Genomic DNA, 20,601 nt, shown 5'->3' with positions numbered 1-20,601 from the left:
AAAAAACTCTACTTTCTAGAATACTTTCTCTATTCCCGTTTAAATTGTTTCTGATTGTGATGATTTTGAGTTGATAACATGAAACTAACAACATTATGATATTAATAAAGGAAAATTAAATTGTAATTAAAAACTAACCATGATCATGTAGTTCTGTAGTCAAGGTAATGTATAATTCCTCCCAGCTGAGACTGATTCTGTATCATCAATAGAGTAAAAAAACATTTTCTTTGTTTCATTCTGTACACTAGGGCTGAGTCCCTAAGTGTGTTTAATAAAGCGGTTCTAGTTAACACATATCTTTATTTATGGAGTGTCTAAAGGTACTTGTCAAAGTGGATTCATAGGAGGCATGTGATTAACAACAGCAACAAAATCTGTGAGTATATGCAAGAAGCACATCTTTTCTAAAACACCAGGGACTGCAGCTGCCTTTGCATTAGCAATTCTGATTATTAAAATTGTCATGATATGGCACCTACAAGAAAGTAAGGAAGTTGACTTTAGAATTATACATTTTTCATGTAAATTTTCTCCTGTGTTAAGTATTATTCTCTGATTTGGCTCCCTGTTCCAAAAGTCTGTATTTTGTTTTTTTAACCATAAAACAGCGGAGCATAAATATCATCTTGAATTTCATTGGGACTGATACTAAAATCTAAATTCTTTAGTATCATGTGGTTCCTGTATGTCGTATACTCTTCTTGGCTTGTAGAGCTAAGTGGCGTGTGAGCGTAGAAAGAGCAGTATTGTGAGAGTTTTAGTTCCTGCTTTGTAACTAACCCATTGTGTGAATTTGCACCTCAATTTTTTCATCTGTAAAAGGTTGGGGTCATGCTATATGTTTTGTAAGGCCTCTTCTTGCTGTAGAATCCTCAGCTTGCTAATTTTTTAAATAAAATTATTCCTGAGAGACAAAGATTCTTCAGTTCAAAAAACCTGTCATGGAGGTTTTTTTGTCTTCTACTGTTGACTTTTTGAAGCTTCCTCTCAGAAGAAGGTGGTGGTGGTGGTGGTGGTGCTTGTTCTGCCTTTGGGTTCACTTGGTTTTGTAACTACTTTTATGAACACTGCTTCAGATTTTGTAAGATGAATTTGAGTAGAACAGGTTTGACACTTTCAAAACATCTCTTGTAGATTAAAAGGTGTAAGGAGACTTCTGAACATGGGGCATATTCAGATCTGCTTCAGCGTCAGAAGGCAACAATGATTGAGAATAGCAAACTCACAGGAAAGATAAGTGAATTGGAAAAAATGATAGCGGAACTAAAGAAACAAAAGTCCCGAGTAGAGGAAGAACTTCCGAAGATCAAGGAGGCTGCAGAAAATGAATTGAGAAAGCAGCAGAGGAACGTAGAAGATATTGCTCTGCAGAAAATAAGAGCTGAAAGCGAAGGCAAGAAGTATCGCAGGGAACTCGAGACCATAGTGAGAGATAAGGAAGCCGCGGAACGGGAGCTGGAGCGGGTGAGGCAGCTCACATTGGAGGCCGAGGCCAAAAGAGCAGCTGTGGAAGAAAACCTCCTCAATTTCCGGAATCAGTTAGAGAAGAACACTTCTACAAGGAGAACTCTGGAAGATCATCTTAAAAGGAAAGATTCAAGCCTTAATGACTTGGAGCAACAAAAAAATAAGTTAATAGACGAGTTAAAAAGGAAGAAAGACAGCGAGGAAGAACTCTTAAAGCTGATAAAGCAGATGGAAAAGGACCTTGAATTTCAAAAGCAGGTAGCAGAGAAACAGCTGAAGGAAAAACAGAAAATTGAATTGGAAGCAAGAAGAAAAATAACAGAAATCCAGTATCCATTTCGAGAAAATGGATTGCCAACTAGTGCAGGTCTTCAGACAGAGCATGACAAACATAAAGCAGAACTCAAACAGCAGGTAGATGAACTAATGGTTGCCAACAGAAAGGCTGCAAAAGACATGAGAGAACTGAAGTATGAACTGAATGCCCTCCAGCTTGAGAAGACATCATCTGAGGAAAAGGCTCATTTGCTGAAAGAAAAACTAGACGAAACCAATAACACCCTAAAGTGCCTTAAACTGGAATTGGAAAGGAAGGATCAGGTAGAGCAGGGGTATTCTCAGCAGCTCAGAGAACTTAGTAGACAGTTGAATCAGACCACAGATAAAGCTGAAGAGGTCATGCAAGAAGCTAATGATCTTAAGAAAATAAAGCACAATTATCAGGTGGAATTAGAATCTCTCCATCAGGAAAAAGGTAAACTACAAAGAGAAGTAGACAGAATTACTAGGACACATGCCATCACTGAGAGGAATATTCAACATTTAAATTCACAAATCAGTTCTTTTCAGGATGAGAAGGAATTTTCTAATGAAAGAGCACGAGTCTGCCAGAGAAAATCAGATCACCTAAAAGAACAGTTTGAGAAAAGCCACGAGCAGTTGCTTCAAAATATTAAAGCTGAAGAAGAAAACAGTGATAAAATCCAAAAGCTTAATGAAGAATTGGAGAAAAGCAATGAATGTGCAGAAATGCTAAAACAAAAAGTGGAAGAGCTGACTAGGCAGAATAATGAAACCAAATTAATGATGCAGAGAATTCAGGCTGAGTCAGAGAATGTAGTTGTAGAGAAACAAGCTATCCAGCAAAGATGTGAAGCGCTGAAAATTCAGGCAGATGGTTTTAAAGAGCAGCTACGTAATACAAATGAACACTTGCATAAACAGACAAAAACAGAACAGGATTTCCATAGGAAAATTAAATGCCTAGAAGATGACCTGGCCAAAAGTCAAAATTTAGTTAGTGAATTTAAGCGAAAGTGTGACCAGCAGAATATTATCATACAGAATACTGAGAAAGAGGTTAGAAATCTGAATGCTGAGCTGAATGCTTCCAAAGAGGAAAAGAGACTAGGAGAGCAGAAAGTACAGTTACAGGAAGCTCAGGTGCAAGAGTTAAATCACAGGCTGAAAAGGGTACAAAATGAGCTACACCTGAAGACTATAGAGGAGCAGATGACACACAAAAAGATGGTTATGTTTCAGGAAGAATCTGATAAATTCAAACGCTCAGCAGAGGAGTTTCGGAAAAAGATGGAAAAATTAATGGACTCCAAGGTCATCACTGAAAATGACATTTCAGGCATTAAACTTGACTTTGTGTCTCTTCAGCAAGAAAACTGCAGAGCGCAAGAGAATGCTAAGGTTTGTGAAACAAATATTAAAGAACTTGAAAGACAGCTTCAACAATATTGTGAGCAAATACAAAAAGGGCAGAATGTGGAAGCAAATCATTACCAAAAATGTCGGAAACTTGAGGGTGAGCTGATGGCTCGGAAACATGAAGTTGAAAACCTGAAGCAAAAAATGAATCAACAGATAAAGGAGCATGAACATCAGTTGATTTTGCTCCAGTGTGAAATCCAAAAAAAGAACACAGCCAAAGACTGTACCTTCAAACCAGAGTTTGAGATGACAGTGAAGGAGTATCAACACTCTGGAGAGCTCCCTTCTGGGATCACGGGGCAACTTCACCCAAGGGACAGATCGCCTCTGTTGAGATGGGCTCAAGAACCACAGCAATTGGAAGAAAAATGGCAAAATCGAGTTGTTGAACAAATACCAGAAGAAGTCCAGAAAAGCCAGCAGTGTTACTCTGAGTATTTTTCTCAAACAAGCACCGAATTAGAGATAACTTTTGGTGAGACAAATCCTATTACAAGACTGTCAGAGATAGAGAAGATAAGAGATCAAGCCCTGCACGATTCCCGACCACCTAATGTTAGGTATCAAGATGACAAATGTGAAGTGGAATTGGTGAAGCTTTTGACATCCTTAGAGGTATACTATGTGTTCTGAGACCTTATTAGCTACCTCATGCCAAGTTTCTCCTTTTCTTGTTTCCTTTCACTCCTCATTTTTTTTTTTTAAATCTGTCTTGAAGGTGTCTGGCTATAATTCTGACAGAAAAAAAAAATGCTATGATTTTTTTTAGCATCTTGAATCTTTATTATAAATTATTATTCTTTAATTTTTAAATGTTTGAGATTAAACACACAGATGTAATAGGTGTTCTGTTATACCTGTTGGAATTTATATTTAGAAAAACATGACCATAAAAAGCTAGAAGAACCAAGCAGTTAACTTTAATTTCTAATACGTTCTGTGGCTAAATTTCATCTCAACCTTTTAAAACATATCATTTTAATACCTTTGTTACCTAAAGTAAACTTTAGACTCTCAAAATTGTATTTCTGAATTCTCCTAGGTTTGAAATTTTTCTTCTATCATCTATTATTATAGGAATTATGCTTGAATTGAGAATGTGTAAAATGACAGTGTTCTTAGGTGACTTTTAATGTCTTATAAATTCCCATTACAGATAGCTAAGAACAAGCAACATGATATGCACGCGGGATTCACAACATTAAAACAAGAAAAGAACCCAGTTCTCAGTGCTGAAGAATGGATGCTTGATGGGTCCAGAGCATCTAGTGGAGTCAAGAGAGATTTTCTTAAGAAAGGCTTAGAACCAGAGACTTTACAGAACTTTGATGGAGATCACGCGTGTTCAGTTAGGGATGATGAATTTAAATTTCAGGGGCTCCGGCACGCTGTGACTGCCAGGCAGTTGGTTGAAGCTAAGCTTCTGGACGTGAGAACAATTGAGCAGTTACGACTCGGTCTTAAGACTGTTGAAGAAGTTCAGAAAACTCTTAGCAAGTTTTTGATGAAAGCCACCTCAATTGCAGGGCTTTACCTAGAATCTACCAAAGAAAAAATTTCGTTTGCCTCGGCAGCCAAGAAATTCATAATAGATAAAATGATGGCGTTAGCATTCTTAGAAGCTCAGGCTGCAACAGGTTTTATAATTGATCCCATTTCAGGTCAGACATACTCTGTTGAAGATGCAGTCCTTAAAGGAGTTGTTGACCCTGAATTCAAGATTAGGCTCCTTGAGGCAGAGAAGGCAGTCCTGGGATATTCATATTCTTCTAAGACATTGTCAGTATTTCAAGCTATGGAAAATAGAATGCTTGACAGACAAAAAGGTAAACATATCTTGGAGGCCCAGATTGCCAGTGGGGGCATCATTGACCCTGTGAGAGGCATCCGCATTCCTCCAGAAATTGCTGTGCAGCAGGGCTTGTTAAATAATGCCATTTTACAATTTTTACACGAGCCATCAAGCAACACAAGAGTGTTTCCTAATCCCAACAACAAGCAAGCTCTGTATTACTCAGAATTACTACGGATGTGTGTATTTGATGTAGATTGCCAGTGCTTTCTGTTTCCATTTGGGGAGAAGAACATTTCCAATCTCAATGTAGAGAAAACTCATAAAATTTCTGTAGTAGATGTTAAAACAGGAGCAGAACTGACCGCATATGAGGCTTTCCAGAGAAGCCTAATAGAAAAGAGTACATATCTTGAGCTTTCAGGGCAGCAGTATCAGTGGAAAGAAGCCACATTTTTTGAGTCCAATGGGCATCCTTCTCATATGCTGATTGATTCTAAAACAGGATTACAGTTTAATATTGATGAGGCTATAGAGCAGAGAATAGTTGACAAAGCCTTGGTCAAAAAGTATCAGGAAGGCCTCATCACACTTACAGAACTCGCTGATTCTTTGATGAGCCGGCTAGTTCCCAAGAAGGATTTGCATAGTCCAATTGCAGGGTATTGGCTGACTGCTAGCGGGGAAAGGATCTCTGTACTAAAGGCCTCCCGTAGAAATTTGGTTGACCGGATTACTGCTCTCAGGTGCCTTGAAGCCCAGGTTAGTACAGGGGGGATAATTGATCCTTTTACTGGCAAAAAGTATCAGGTGGCCGAAGCTTTGCATAAAGGCCTAGTTGATGAGGGGTTTGCCCAGCAGCTGCGACAGTGTGATTTAGTAATCACAGGGATTGGCCATCCAGTTACTAACAAAGTGATGTCTGTGGTGGAAGCTGTGAATGCAAATATCATAAGTAAGGATATGGGAATCCGATGTTTGGAATTTCAGTACTTGACAGGGGGGCTGATAGAGCCACAAGTTCACTCCAGGTTGTCAGTTGAAGAGGCTCTCCAAGTAGGTATTATAGATACTCTCATTGCTATGAAACTCAAAGATCAAAAGTCATATGCCAGAAATATAATATGTCCCCAAACAAAGAGAAAATTGACATATAAAGAAGCCTTAGAAAAAGCTGATTTTGATTTTCACACAGGGCTTAAACTCTTAGAAGTGTCTGAACCCTTGATGACAGGAATTTCCAGCCTCTACTATTCTTCATAATAGAACAGCTCTCCTACTGTTTAAATAACTTTGTGTAGGGGGCAATACTGTCTAGTTATGCAATCTGTCCAAAGTATGATTGTATTAATTAACTATATGGTCTAGTAATTATGTAACATCCTTGAAATACTGTTTCTTTCTTGAGGGTAGGAAATTGCTGACTGCTATGAAGAGAAAATAATTTTTAAATTAAAAATAGCAAAAGATTAACTACCTAAAAATGGTTCCATTTAGCTTTGCGGTTAGTTTTTTTAATCTTGCCCACACTGAAATGAAACTGGAGTATGGGATAAGATTGACGAGCTCCACCAAAGTCACTGCATCATTTCTTCAGAATTCTGTTCATCCCTAAGTAGATCCAGCCTGATGTTAAAAAAAAAAAAAAAAAGCCTGTTGCCATCAAGTCAATTCTGCCTCATAGTGACCCTATAGGACAGAGTAGACCTGCCCCATAGGGTTTCCAAGGAGCGGCTGGTGAATTTGAACTGCCGACATTTTGGTTAGCAGCCCAGCTCTTACCACTGTGCCTTCAAGTGCTACATTGCACTCACTGAAAGAGGATTTCCAAAACACCATGAAAACGAAGAGAAAGACGTCAATTTGTTCCCACCTTCATAAGGCTGTGTGTTGCAGATTGCCTCGAAAAATGGAGAAGTTTTGAGTCTTTCTGTATATAGTGAACCTCTTTACATATTAAAATGTTTGCTCTCATTTCTTGTTTCTGCTTAAGACTTTGGAATTAAAAGCTAACATTATGAAAGTATTGTGTGCTGGAGGAGGGGGAAGGATTTTTTTTTCCACTCTGTAATTTTTATATGTATGTAGACATTCTTTATTCGTTCAGCTTTACATTGATAATCTTCCCAAGACAATCATGATTGTAGTGCTAATGCAAAGGCAGCAATTCGAAGATCTTCTAGTGCTTCATGAATAAAGTTGAGTTTTTTTACTTGTCATATTGATGGGACAGCTGGGAGGTTAGACTGATCATTAAAGAATGTCACAGCTTTCTTTGCCAGCATAAACATTTTGGAAGTACATCTGCTATGCGACATGATACACATGGTTAAGTGAATGAATAAAATGTCTCAGTAAACTGTGTGATAAAAAGAACATGTTTACATTCTTGTTTTCTGTGGAGAAATCAGTTTACTATTTGGTTATTTACTGGAATATATCTTTTTTACCACTCAAACCTGTTAGAAGTCACTGGAAGAAGAAAAGAAAGAACATGTTGAAAAAGCCAGAGAATTGCAGAAATGGGTATCAAATATCAGCAGGACTTTGAAAGATGGAGAGAAGGCTGGAAAATCTCTCTTTAAGCAAAAGGTATTCACTGAGGTCCTGACTTAATAATAAATAATACTTAGAATTTACTGAGTTGATAGAATCCACCTGGCACAATGTTCTTTACATTCATTTCCCCCATTTTATAGGCAGTTATGATGAGGATCAGAGAGGTTAGGTAGCTTGCCTAAGGGAGCAAAGCTAGTATGTGGCATAATAATGTATTTGATTCCAAAGCCTGGACTCTAAAGTAGACTAATATGTGTACTGCTTCTTCTGATAGTTAGGTCTGCTTCCTGATTATTATGATGAGAATTGCTAAAGAGCTGAGTCATCTTGTTTTGTGCTCTGAGTAAATCCGTGTTCTCTCATACCACAAAGATACACAGTCTCATTTTTACAGATGTAAATATAAAAAGTTTTAAGAACAATGCAAATAAAAATTAGGATATTAACATTTTTGAGCATGACTTTAGCTGTCCTTTTCTGGATCTTTGCTATTTTATAAAGAGGTTTTCTACAGTTAATCACTAGAATTTCTAGATTCTTTCCCTTACCCAAAGTGAATTCTTTCATCCTTGGGCCATATTCTGTGCCTCAGCCATTTGGTATTAGTTGGATGGCTGCAACCTGTGGGATGTTGGTGCTCCGTGGAGTCTGTTGAACTGCACCACTTGAGGTTCTTAGTATGTTGGTAGTTAAGGTATAAATTCCAGTATTGCTGCTGTTGATGATAGCACTAGAATTTCTGCTGTATTTAAAAAAATAAATTTCCACTAAGATAAACAGCATTTTTCTCAAAAAATACATTCCCTACACTGTCCTCCTTTGCCCTGCCAGACATTTGGAAATTTTAGGCACTTTCATCTCAGTATTTAGCTCCCTTTTCTAGCTACGCATCTGATTACAGCTAATTCACTTGTAATCACTTAAAACACACATTGTTAAACTGATTAAATAGGGAAAAACTTCAGTGTCTTATCTAATTTTGCCTATGATGTGAAACAAAGGTACCTTGGAGAGATTTATAGACTTGAGTATGTATTTGAAAAATTATTCAATGGAAATAAAGCTGAATTAGTTCATAGTCTTACACACTGCATTTTATATGGTGTGGAAGAAATATAAAGTTGAAAATCAATTACATTTTAATTAAATTAAAAGCTAAACATCCTTCAAAGTAATTGTCTGTATCTGTAAATGTTTAGTTTAAAATACCATCCCTCCCCCCCTTTGAAGAACACATGTCTTTTGAGAAATGTGGATTATGAACCCTCTGGCATTTTCCTTTCTCTAGTTGTAAATTCTACAAAACATTAGTAGATTAGTTTTGGACCCAGTAAACATAAAACTTTAAAAAAAAGTAGTTCATGGCCTAATCTCTAAGAACACTTGATGGTCTCTCTGTTTAAGGAAATTTAAGATAATATGATGTGAATAATAAATCAGAAATCAGTATGGCTTCATGACTACCTATCCAAACAAATCCATTGCTTATGGAGTTGATACTGACTCATAGCCACTCTGTAGGACAGGGTAGAACTGCCCCAAACTTGATGGAAGCAGCCTGCCACATCTTTTTCCTGTGGAGCAGCAGTGTGTTTGAACCACCAACCTTTTGGTTAGCAGCTGAGCACTAAACCACTGAGCTACTAGGGCTCTTAAAAAAAACATTGTTACCAAGACAATTTTGACTCACAGCAACCCTTAACAGGACAGAGTAGAACTGCGCCATAGGGTTTCTTAGGCTGTAATTTTTACGGAAGCAGACTGCTACACCTTTCTCCTGCAGAACTGCTGGTGGGTTTGAACCATTGACCTTTCTATTTTTGGTTAGGTGCCCAGTGCTTAACCACTGCATCACCAGGGCTCCTTATGATTATCTATAACCATGAAAAATAAACTTTAAATAGAATACATGCGAGGAAATATACCTTTTCATTGGTCCATTCTTTTCACTCATTTCTGCTCACTTAAAAGAACAGCAGTTAATTTCCAGAATAGGTGTTCATAGATGATACACTGAGATGTTAGGAGAAAGTGCTACAACCTCTTACTTTTCCCAAAACAAATCAATTTTAGTCCCCTGACCATCACAAATGACTTTTGCAGGTGTGGGTTTTAGTAATAGAAATGATTTATTCTTGGATGCAGACTTACAGATAAATGCTTCTACATTTTTGTTTCAAAAGGAGCAGTGTGTCCAGGAGCTAGGGAGAAGGAAGATACTCTTTTGAAGTGTCCACATTCATGTGTCATTTTGAGTACTACGATGTCCAGGGATAACACTACACAAGTGCTGAACCACGGGCCCCCCGGGGTGTTAAGGCAGCCTTACAGTTGTGCTGGGACAAATGCAAGAACCACTTAATATTGTATTATTATTTCCTCATGGAAATAATGGTGTTATGGATAGGTAGAGTGGCTTTTCGTAATCCTCCATCTAAATAAAGTATTTTTCTTTTCCAACCCTGTACACTGGTAATGCAGTGGTTATGGATGAGTCACCCAGAAAGTAGAGCTTTTACTTGATTAGTTTTAAAAAATTGCTGTTTAGTCTTATGAGGGGAAAGTTTGATGTATTGTCTTTACCTTGTAGCTTTCCAGTGAGGAAATAACATCCAAGAAGGAACAATTGTCAGAAGCACTTCAAACCATGCAGCTATTTTTGGCTAAACACGGTGACAGGTATGTTGGTTTTCATTAGCCCTTCTATTCAAGGCATGGAAGTGGTCTTGAAAACATTCAGCAAAGCAGAAGGTGGTAAACTTTAACTGAGATGTTTTTTAATTGGACTCAGTTGGATGTAATCACAATTCAGTTATTAATGTAGTAGCATAAACAATTTAATTATCATTTTTAGCCTTTACTACAACCCTGCAGTGTACATGTTACCTATATTTTACTGATATGGAAACAGATTCAGAGAGGCTAAGGATCAATAGCTAGTCATTGGTGGAGTTAAGACTCCAAGCCAAGTCTTAGTCCTAAGTGGTGCTCTCTGAGACTTACCTTGTGTAAAGTATGTGTATATGTGTTCTTCATTTTTTCAGCTGAGACCTATGGCAACATGATTTCCTATATACTGAGTTTACATTTGCAACAATGTACTTCGTATATATTAGCCAGTGACTCAGGCAGCGAAGGAATCAACCCTTTTCTAAAACCCTTTTTGGACTTCCCCTTTGTGATTATTCCGGGGTGACTTTATATTGTACCTTTGAGAATCAGATTGATTCCCTTGTGGGTTTCCTCTTTGTTCATCCTTCAGATTAAACAGGTTTCATCTAGAGTAATGGTGCCTTACTGTTTCTCTTCCATGCCGGAAATAACAATGGGGTCTTTCCCTCTGTCAGATAACAATAATTGTTATTTTGGGCATTTGTATATGCTGTAGGGTTGCTATGAGTCGGAATCGACTTGATGGCAGCAGGGTAGAGAGGTGCTAAGATATCAGTTGATGCCTTTTCCTCCAGTCCCTTTCTCAGGCAAGGAAAGGATTCCTAGATGTTTTCCAGATCATCCTTGATCTTTATATATGATCATTTCTAAGGCCAGAGCAGTCTCTATGGGTGGTCAGATTTTATTTTATGACTGTGTACTTTACAAAGTCAGAGCCTAATATATCATCTTTATCACTTGAAGACTTGTATTACTCTTTTCATACTTTCTGGTTATTTTAGAATGACAGATGAAGAAAGAAATGAATTGGAAAAACACGTGAAAGCTCTTCAAGAAGATTATAATTTATTATTCAGTGAATCTCTGAAACAACTGCAGGAAGCAAAAACCTCAGAGGATATAAAGATAGAAGAGAAGGTAATATTTAAAATGAGGAATTTTCAAGATTCTTTGTTTTATTGCATGGTTGTGGAAAAGAAATGACCTTGGATTTTGTACATGGAAAAAATGCTTGGAGATTTCAGCATTGTTTATTAAATGCAGTCTTACACATGCTGGTCATCAGTTTCTGTGACATCTTAATAATCTCTGCTTGCATGGTAAAAGAAAGAATCATTCATTGTTCTAACTCTTCTCTTTAAAAGCCATTCTTCTACTGCTATATGAGGTATTTTATTATATAAATATGATGTTATAAAACAGCCTATGGGTTGTCTCTAAAGGTGGCATTGGAATTTTATAGGATTGGTTTGATTTACAGAGATGCCCATGAGGCTTATTTGCGTAATACTAGACCATATGTTTTAGCGAAGTGGCCATAGAAGGCTCTTAAAATATAACAGAAGTCACTTAAAATTTGGCTTGAACTTAACTTTTATAATCTGATAATACATATCAGTATACCCAAAACAATATTCAATATTCAGAAAGTTATGTTTACATTTAATTTTTTGCTCCAGAGAATACTTTCTACATAATTTTGGTGTAGTTTGAGGGTATGTAATAATTTTTCTGGTTTCTTAGTTTTTGTCTGTCTTTAAAAAAAGTCTGTATGCTGTAAACATCAATAGCATGGGGTTTGATACTTCTCTTTCATGTCAGTAGACTCTAATCTCACCCAACTGCAGAAAGCATGATTTACCTTCTAGGTCTGAGCTCTGTTTTCTCACTCCCATCATCTACTCTGTTGTGTCCTCACTAACCTTGTTAATGTACACAATATTAAGTTTTCAATTCACAGATGCATGTTGTTTTCAAAGCTTTTATCACATCCTGTGCTGTTGAATAGATCACTGACATAGATCACTTGCGCATTTGAGCTGCCTAACATTCACAGAATTGCTGCGCCCTGGTAAGTAGAGGATTTTTATGTCAAAGTGTGTTATTTATTTATGAAAACACAAAATAAGTTTCATGAAACTCTGCCCCGCCCTTGTATAATGGACTGACCTGAAATTTTTGCATTTCCCTTTCAGCTGGATAAGGTGATTGCAGGTACCATTGATCAGACAACGGGAGAAGTCCTTTCAGTCTTTCAGGCAGTTTTAAGAGGCCTCATTGACTATGAAACAGGAATCAGGTTGCTTGAGACACAGCTAATGATTTCTGGTCTAATTTCACCAGAATTAAGAAAGTGCTTTGACCTCAAAGATGCTGAAAGTCATGGCCTTATTGATGAACAAATTCTGTGCCAACTCCAAGAACTAAATAAAGCTAAGGAAATTATTTCTACTGTGTCATCTACCACAGTTCCACTGCTGGATGCTCTGGCTCAGGGTGTGATATCAGAATCCATGGCCATCAGAGTTCTGGAGATACTACTTTCCACAGGCTTTCTGGTTATTCCAGCCACAGGAGAACAGTTGACTCTACAGAAGGCTTTCCAACAGAACTTGGTTTCCTCAGCATTGTTTTCTAAAGTCCTGGAAAGGCAAAATATGTGCAAAGATCTAATTGACCCCTGCACTTCTGAGAAGGTGTCTTTAATAGATATGGTACAAAGAAGCGTCCTACAGGAAAACACTGGGATGCGGCTTCTACCTGTGCGACCACAAGAAGGCGGCAGAATAACATTAAAATGTGGAAGAAGCATAAGCACTTTAAGGGCATCTCATGAAGGTCTCATAGACCGTGAAACCATGTTTAGATTATTAGGTGCACAGCTTCTTTCTGGAGGTCTGATTGATAGTAACTCTGGTCAGAGAATGACTGTTGAAGAAGCTATGGCAGAAGGAGTGATTGACAGAGACACAGCCAACAGTATTCTCACATATCAGGTTCAAACAGGTGGAATCATTCAGTCAAACCCTGCTAAACGTTTAACTGTAGATGAAGCAGTCCAGTGTGATTTAATAACTTCCAGCAGTGCCCTTTTGATACTAGAGGCTCAGCGAGGCTACGTTGGACTCATTTGGCCCCACTCTGGTGAAATATTTCCCACATCTTCCTCCTTGCAGCAAGAATTGATTACAAATGAATTGGCATACAAAATCCTGAATGGCAGGCAGAAAATAGCTGCCCTTTATATTCCAGAAACTTCTCAAGTCATTGGTTTAGATGTTGCTGAACACCTAGGGATTATAGATAATAACACAGCATTGATTTTAAAAAGTATAGTCCTGCCTGATAAAATGCCAGATTTGCAAGATTTAGAAGCTTCTTGTAAAAATGCTAGAAGATGGATCTCCTTTTGTAAATTCCAACCATCTGCAGTCTGTGATTACAGCCAGGAAGAGGATGTTTTTGATGAAGAGCCAGTGGCAACTCGGAGCTCAGAACAAACTAAAAAATTATTCCTGTCTTACTTGATGATAAATAGCTATATGGATGCAAACACAGGGCAAAGGCTTTTGTTGTATGATGGAGACTTGGATGAGGCTATTGGTATGTTACTGGAAGGCTGTAGTGCAGAATTTGATGAGGGCACACTCACAAAAGAATGTTTTGATTTGAGACCCTCTAGTGTCTTTCTTAATAATGCTCCATGTATAGAAAATAAAGACAAGGATGAAAGTACAGCTTCACCAAGTAGTTTTGATCAATGTTATTACAACGAATCTGAACATGAAGAAACTACTGAAAATAAAAAACACGTCATTGATGAAGAGCTTTGTGAAGTGGGAAATAATGTTACCAATAGTGAATTTTACCAGTCAGAAAGCCTGGAAAATATAGTAACAATTGGTCATAAAGTTAACAGCTCATCTGGTGTGTGTGTTCCAAATCCCAAGTTGTATTTCATACAGCCTGAATGTGCAGAAGTTACCATGTTTAGACATGACTCTGGAAACATACTTAAAAACTGTGAAAATCAAAGTCGAGTTGAAACAAATGAACATGCAGATGAATGTAGTCATTCTGAAAACACTCAGAACTTTGCAAGTGATTTGATAACAGATTCGAATGTGAAATCAAACACTAGTAGAGTCTGTGATCTGAATGAAACAAAGAATGAAGATCATATAAACAAAGCTTCAACCCTCTTTGACTATTCACCTATACTAAGTGCCCTCTTAAGTCATGATAAATTGAGGAATGATCAGGAAAGTTTTAATGATGTTTGCATCCCAAAGAGCAATGGAAATAAGTGTAGAGCCTCTGCATTGACACACAGTGACCAAACCATGTTATTAGGTAAAAAAATGGGAGAAAAATTTCAAGATCAGTTTCTGGGAATTGCAGCTATTGACATTAGTTTACAAGGACAACACTCGGGACAAGAATCTCTAAATAATGACTGTAGTAATCCTCAGTTACAACAACTGAATGATAAATACATTTCAGATACTTATGGTGAGGACGAAAAAATACATGCTGCTTTTCAGCAGAAACCCCAAGACAAACAAAATGAGTCCGAAATGAAAGAGTACTCTCATGCCATGACTCCAAAGGGTGATATTGATAAGGCCAGTGTATCTCATATTTGTGATACACCATTGCTTGAAGAAATTATCAGTGCTGGTGACTATGAAACATCACTACTGGATGATCAGGAGAATGACACAGAAACAGACACTGACAGTGATGATTTTTATGACACTCCCTTGTTTGAAGATGAAGACCATGATTCTCTCCTTCTTGAAGGTGGTGATCGTGATTGTCTGAAACCTGAAGACTATGACACACTGCGAAAGGAAAATGATGGGACAGCTCCTCTTGGAGATATTTTTTATGATGTCTCAAAGGAGAATGAAAATCCCATGTTTGTACAGCAGGGACTAGTTGGTAGCTTAAGTGTGAGGGAGAAAGCACAGCCTCTTCAGGATTTTCCTATAGGTATTGAGATAGCTGAATTAGATTCTGGTGAAAGAATGTATTTAGATTCACTTGGCTCAGACAAATTAAATGGACGGTTGCTGGAAACCATAGCAAAAAGCACAGATAACCTTGAAGGTGATGAGTCTGACTCATTGATTGATTATGAAAGTGTAGAAAGAAAAGAGAGCTTCAGTGTTTCATTAAAATTTGATGACACTGGCAGTTGGAGAGGAAGAAAAGAATGGGACACTGGAAAAGAATGTAAATCTGATATTGATCATTTAGATTCTATGCAAAGTGAAGACCGTCGTGGGGGTTACGTATGTGACAGTGATGATCAGGATGACAACGATGATGATGATGGTCATGACGTAAAAGAAGGAAGAAGAGGAGATGAGTATGAAAACCCTCTACACCACAATGAAGTTGAAAGTGCGGGTATCCAGTTGTGTGCTACCACAAGTGAGAAGGAAAACAGTGATGAAAATCAAAGTGTTAATGAAATGATCTGCCTGGATAAAATGAACAATTATAGTTCTTTAGAAAAACAGCAAAGTTTAAATGTTTTACAGGTAGAATCAACTAGTAAAAGTAGCTTAGTTACTGAAAGAGGCACCCATCCAGAATATGCAGCTGAGATTATTGGAAACAGCAGAGAAAATCTCTTAAATCGTGAGATGACACTTAAGGATATATTGCTGCCTATCATTAAAAGCACTGAATCAGAAAAAAGCTTTAGCCCTGTGGACATATTACATAATGCTAATATCAGTTCAGCTTCTGATTTAGATAATGATTCAATGGATACAAAATTTAAGTTGATTCAAAGACCAGAATCTGTGGACTCTGTGAAAGGTGGAGATCAATATTTTGATGATGTGACACCTAAAGTTGACTCATCTTTTGATAAATTCGCTTTTTATGAGCTTGATTTAATAGGAAAACCTGCTGAGGAAAGCCATTTATCATCTGTAGCACCTGTAACTGACAAAGATCATCAAAGAAATAAAAGAGACAAATATGGAACACCAATTCAGAAAATGTGCTCAGTGAAAGGAGAAGAGCTTATGGAAAGTCTAGTAGAAGAGGATAATAAGTATCTCAAACTTTGGTCTAATAAAGGTACAAGGGAGAGTCTTGATTTAGTTAATAGTCAGTTTCCATCGCCACAGATCACAAGCAATGAAGAACATAATAAGAAAGGAAACCTTAAAAAAGCGACTGTAACTCTTGAAGATGAACCAAAGAATCTACAAACACTGGTCAGTAAAAGTCCTGTTCAGTTTGAGAATCTTGAAGAAATATTTGACACATCAGTTTCCAAAGTGATCAGTGACTGTACTATTTTGTCTGAAAGGAATACAAGTATTAAGAAAGATTCATTCACTGATGAACCTGATAAAGAACCTGATCTATTTACTTATTTAAAACATTGTGCTAAAAGTATAAATGCAAAAGCTGCACTGAAACCAGATGTAGACGTTTGTCATTATCCTGGTAAAAAAACAGACATAGAAGATGGGCTAAATGTCACTCAACAAACTGAATTGAGTTCAGATATCCCTAGCTGTGTTTTAATAGCTGCCTCTCCCATGAAAGAACACTTGCAGTTAGGAATTAATAATGCAAAAGAAAATACAACTCTTAACGAAGAAGACTCTGCTATGAATGAGATGGTCCAAAGTAATGATCTTCGAACTAAAGAAGCTGTCTCAGAAGGAGAAACAGAAATTCCTCAGTTCACACCAGAAAATAATGAAACCACACATTCAGTCTTACCTCTTAGAAGTGTGGAAGCCCTGGGGGAAAATACTGATTTTATGCAGGCAGAAATCTGTACAAATGGAGTAAGAAATAACTCCAGTAACACGTTAGACACTGATTACTCATTGTTAGAAATTAAAAGTAATAAAGAAATAATTGAGCAACAGCCACCAAAAGAACCACCCTTGTCTCCAGGACCCCAAGAAAAGGAGGTTCAGGTACCTGAATTATCTCAGGTATTGATTGAGGACATAAATGAAATCTTAAAAAACAAATTGAAAGAAGATCATCTAAATCCTCAAGAGGCTGGAAAACCTTCAGCCTATGTAGATACGAGAGTTTTAATTCAAAACTTAATTAAAAAGGTTAGCACATCTCAGTTGGTAAATGAAGAATCTAATACATCCAGTGACTTTAAAATCAGTGACTATCCTGGAGTTTCCCCTATTAATAATGGACCAGAACTAAAAACAGAAGGTAGAGATGATCCTTTCTGTATTGCAAATCTGAAGTCTGAACTTCTCTTTGATATACTAAAGCAAAATCAGTATAGCCAAGAAATTGCAGGAGCTTTTGAATTGATGAAAGAATTAACTCAGATGGAGTATGATTTAGAGAAAAGAGGTATTACATCCAAAGTACTTCCACTGCAACTTGAAAATATTTTCTGCAAACTGCTTGCTGATGAATATTCACAGAAATTAGAAAAGGTTGGAGACTTAAATAAAAAATCATCTACTACTTCTGAGATGGTGGATGAAAAGTCACCAATACTTAGGGATCTTAAAAGCAAAGAAGGAAGCCACTGTTCTCTTAAATTAGAAAATGTAAAAGAAATTGGACTGGAAAACTCTACAGCATGTGCATCAGCATTGCCAAGAAATGAGAAGCTTGAGGAGCGATGCAATGATTCCCCAGACCATTTGGAATATATTTCAGGGCCAAAAGAAATGACTATCGGAGACAACTCAGTGGAACAAGTAAGTTGACCTATACATTTTACATGCAAGTGGCTGCATGAAACATTTGGGAGTAATCCTATACATTTTATTTGCTTTGAAAATCTGCATGAAGGCTATTGAATTAAAATGTCCAAATTTATTTTTAGTTTTCCAATGAGTTAAAGCAGTGTTTACGGCACACTGAAAAAATGCATGAGTATTTGGCTTTGCTTCAAGATATGGAACCTCCTCTATTCAACCAGGAGTCTCTGGATAACAGTCTAGAAGCTTTGAAAAATCAAGTAAAACAGTTAGAGGTAAGAATTGTCTGCTGCCTGTGTATGGGAGGTGGTCGGCCGATGTTAGATTTGGAAAAATAAGCGGAGCTCTTTGTATCTTTTGAGTATTAGTTGTATTTGTGCTTTTCACTGAATGGTAAATAGATCTGGGATCTGTGTCTTTGCAGACATTTGAATTGGGATTGGCTCCAATTGCTATTATTTTAAGAAAAGACTTGAAGTTGGCAGAAGAGTTCCTCAAGTCTCTTCCGAGTGGCTTTCCCAGAGGACATCTTGAAGAATTGAGTGTCAGCCACAGACGTTTGCAGACTGCCTTCTCTTCCCTCACTGATGTGTCTTCAGAAAGGATGAAACAGATTATGCTTGCAATTGACTCCAAAATGGTAAGCTTAAAAATGTTTCACACCAAGTCAAAATTGATTTTTGAAGATCATTTGATTATTTAGTCATAAGATGAAGTATTTTATTTTCAGACTGTTAAACCCTTAAAACAGAATCATTATTTGTAGGAATATGACATTTTGGGGACTGACAGAAATGAACACATAGTTTTATTTTCCAGTCTAAACTAGCAGTTTCCCATGAAGAATTTCTGCATACGCTTAAGTCGTTTTCAGATTGGATATCAGAGAAGAGCAAATCTGTGAAGGATATTGAGATCACGAATGTTGGAGATACTGAAAATGTAAAGAAAAGTTTGGAGTTTCTCAAGGCAAGTATGAAAATAAATATGACAAAGTACATTTAAAAACCTATGTGTTTAATACAAATGTTTAGAAGAAATATGACTTTGCTAAGGCAATAAAAGATTATTTCCTTCCTTTGTCTCTAAGAAATGTTTGTTCATAAAATAATCACCACTTTATGGATGCCATCTTGAGGCTGTACCAACTGCATTATCAAACTCTTACTACCCTTGACATCTTGAGATTTGTATTTATGTTTTCATTAGTCACCTTTAGCATGCTGTTTTTTTCCCCAAAGTTCTTAATTTGAACAGCATGCCTCATGAATGATGGTTAGACTCCTGGCCTAGGGGTCAGAAAACTGAAATTCTGGATAGCCCACTTAATTCATGTTTCAGATTCCTCACAATCCAATGTTTATGCTATCAGAATTACATGATATTATAAATACTAAAGTAATATTTTAATGCCAGTGTTTGTCTTCAGTGTGCTGAGTGTACGCAAGTTGAACTTTTACCTTTCATCAGAGTAATATTTTAATTGGTTATGTGGCAAGCAAAGTTCAGATATCGTTAGAGGGGTTTTTATCTTTTTACGTAATATTAATTGCCAAAGTGTTTAAATAATTTCATCATTATCGTCTATTACTAGATGATAAGTAGATTTTTGACTAAGTGAATAATGAAAAAAAAATCAATAAAGCCTTGAGTCCCTGATGTTAGGGGCATATTTTTAAAATAAATATTATTGTTAAACTTTATCATGGCTTAACTCTCTGTTGGTAACTTGTATTGCTTTGTTCACAGATTGTGTTAAAAGACCTTGGACATACTAAAATGCAGTTGGAGACTACTGCTTTTGATGTGCAGTTCTTCGTTTCCGAATATGCACAAGATCTGTCTCCCAACCAAAGCAGACAACTGCTGAGGCTCTTAAACACAACTCAAAAGTGTTTTCTTGATGTACAGGAATCAGTAACTACCCAGGTGGAACGTTTAGAGACTCAGTTACAGCTAGAACAAGATCTCGATGATCAGAAGGTTTGCCTTTCTTTGTGGAGTTGGAATTCTTGGTTTTTAGTTCTTCATGTAGATATCCAGGGGGTATGGCAAGATAGGAATGATTTTCTGGAAAGACAGTTAGTGAACAGGTATAATGAAGGGACGCTAAAATATAGAACAATGTTGTTTTTCATAATGATGCTATAATTTCATGACTCCCTAAAAGTAGTCTTTTCAGGGGAGAGTCTTGATTTTTTTCTAGAAGTAGGAAATATGGATGCACTCAGAAATTTTAAGAAATATATTGATGAAGATACAACTAAAGACGTTAAGGGTATTTCTTTCCCTCGGGGAGGCAATTTTGCACAGCAGTTCAGATCGTGGGCTCTGGAGCCAATCTGCTGATTTTAGATCCCCGCCGCACCACTCACTAGTTGTGTGACCTCGGGCAAGTCACTTAACCTCATTTTTTTCTCATTTGTAAGATAGGAACAATAGCGCTTACCTGGTAGTGTTGTGAGCATTTGATAAAAGAATGCATGTAGAACATTTAATGCCTTGCCTGGCATGTGTTAAGCTCTTAGTAAACATATCTATGGCTAGAAGATGTATAACCCAGTGTATCCATAATGGGAAAAGGAAAGATGCATATAATTTGTACTGACTTAGTAAATTACATAGTCTCTTAGGAAGATTTAATGAAATGTTGTAAGAGTG

The 20,601-nt window shown here is 37.1% G+C and overlaps 1 protein-coding gene across 1 annotated transcript in view; it reads left to right on the top strand.

Annotated features, from left to right (window-relative positions):
- The window catches only part of DST (dystonin), a 515,142-nt gene that overhangs the window by 358,779 nt on the left and 135,762 nt on the right, over positions 1-20,601 (top strand). Inside the window, exons 36-38 of the mRNA XM_012558529.2 lie at positions 7,451-7,576; positions 10,134-10,222; positions 11,218-11,353. Coding sequence (XP_012413983.1) covers positions 7,451-7,576; positions 10,134-10,222; positions 11,218-11,353 — 351 coding nt within the window. The remainder of the gene's footprint in view (positions 1-7,450; positions 7,577-10,133; positions 10,223-11,217; positions 11,354-20,601) is intronic.

The sequence above is a fragment of the Trichechus manatus genome, unplaced genomic scaffold (genome assembly GCF_000243295.1).
Source record: "Trichechus manatus latirostris isolate Lorelei unplaced genomic scaffold, TriManLat1.0 scaffold00172, whole genome shotgun sequence".
Lineage (NCBI taxonomy): Eukaryota > Metazoa > Chordata > Mammalia > Sirenia > Trichechidae > Trichechus > Trichechus manatus.
This window is presented reverse-complemented; position numbering and strand designations above follow the sequence as displayed.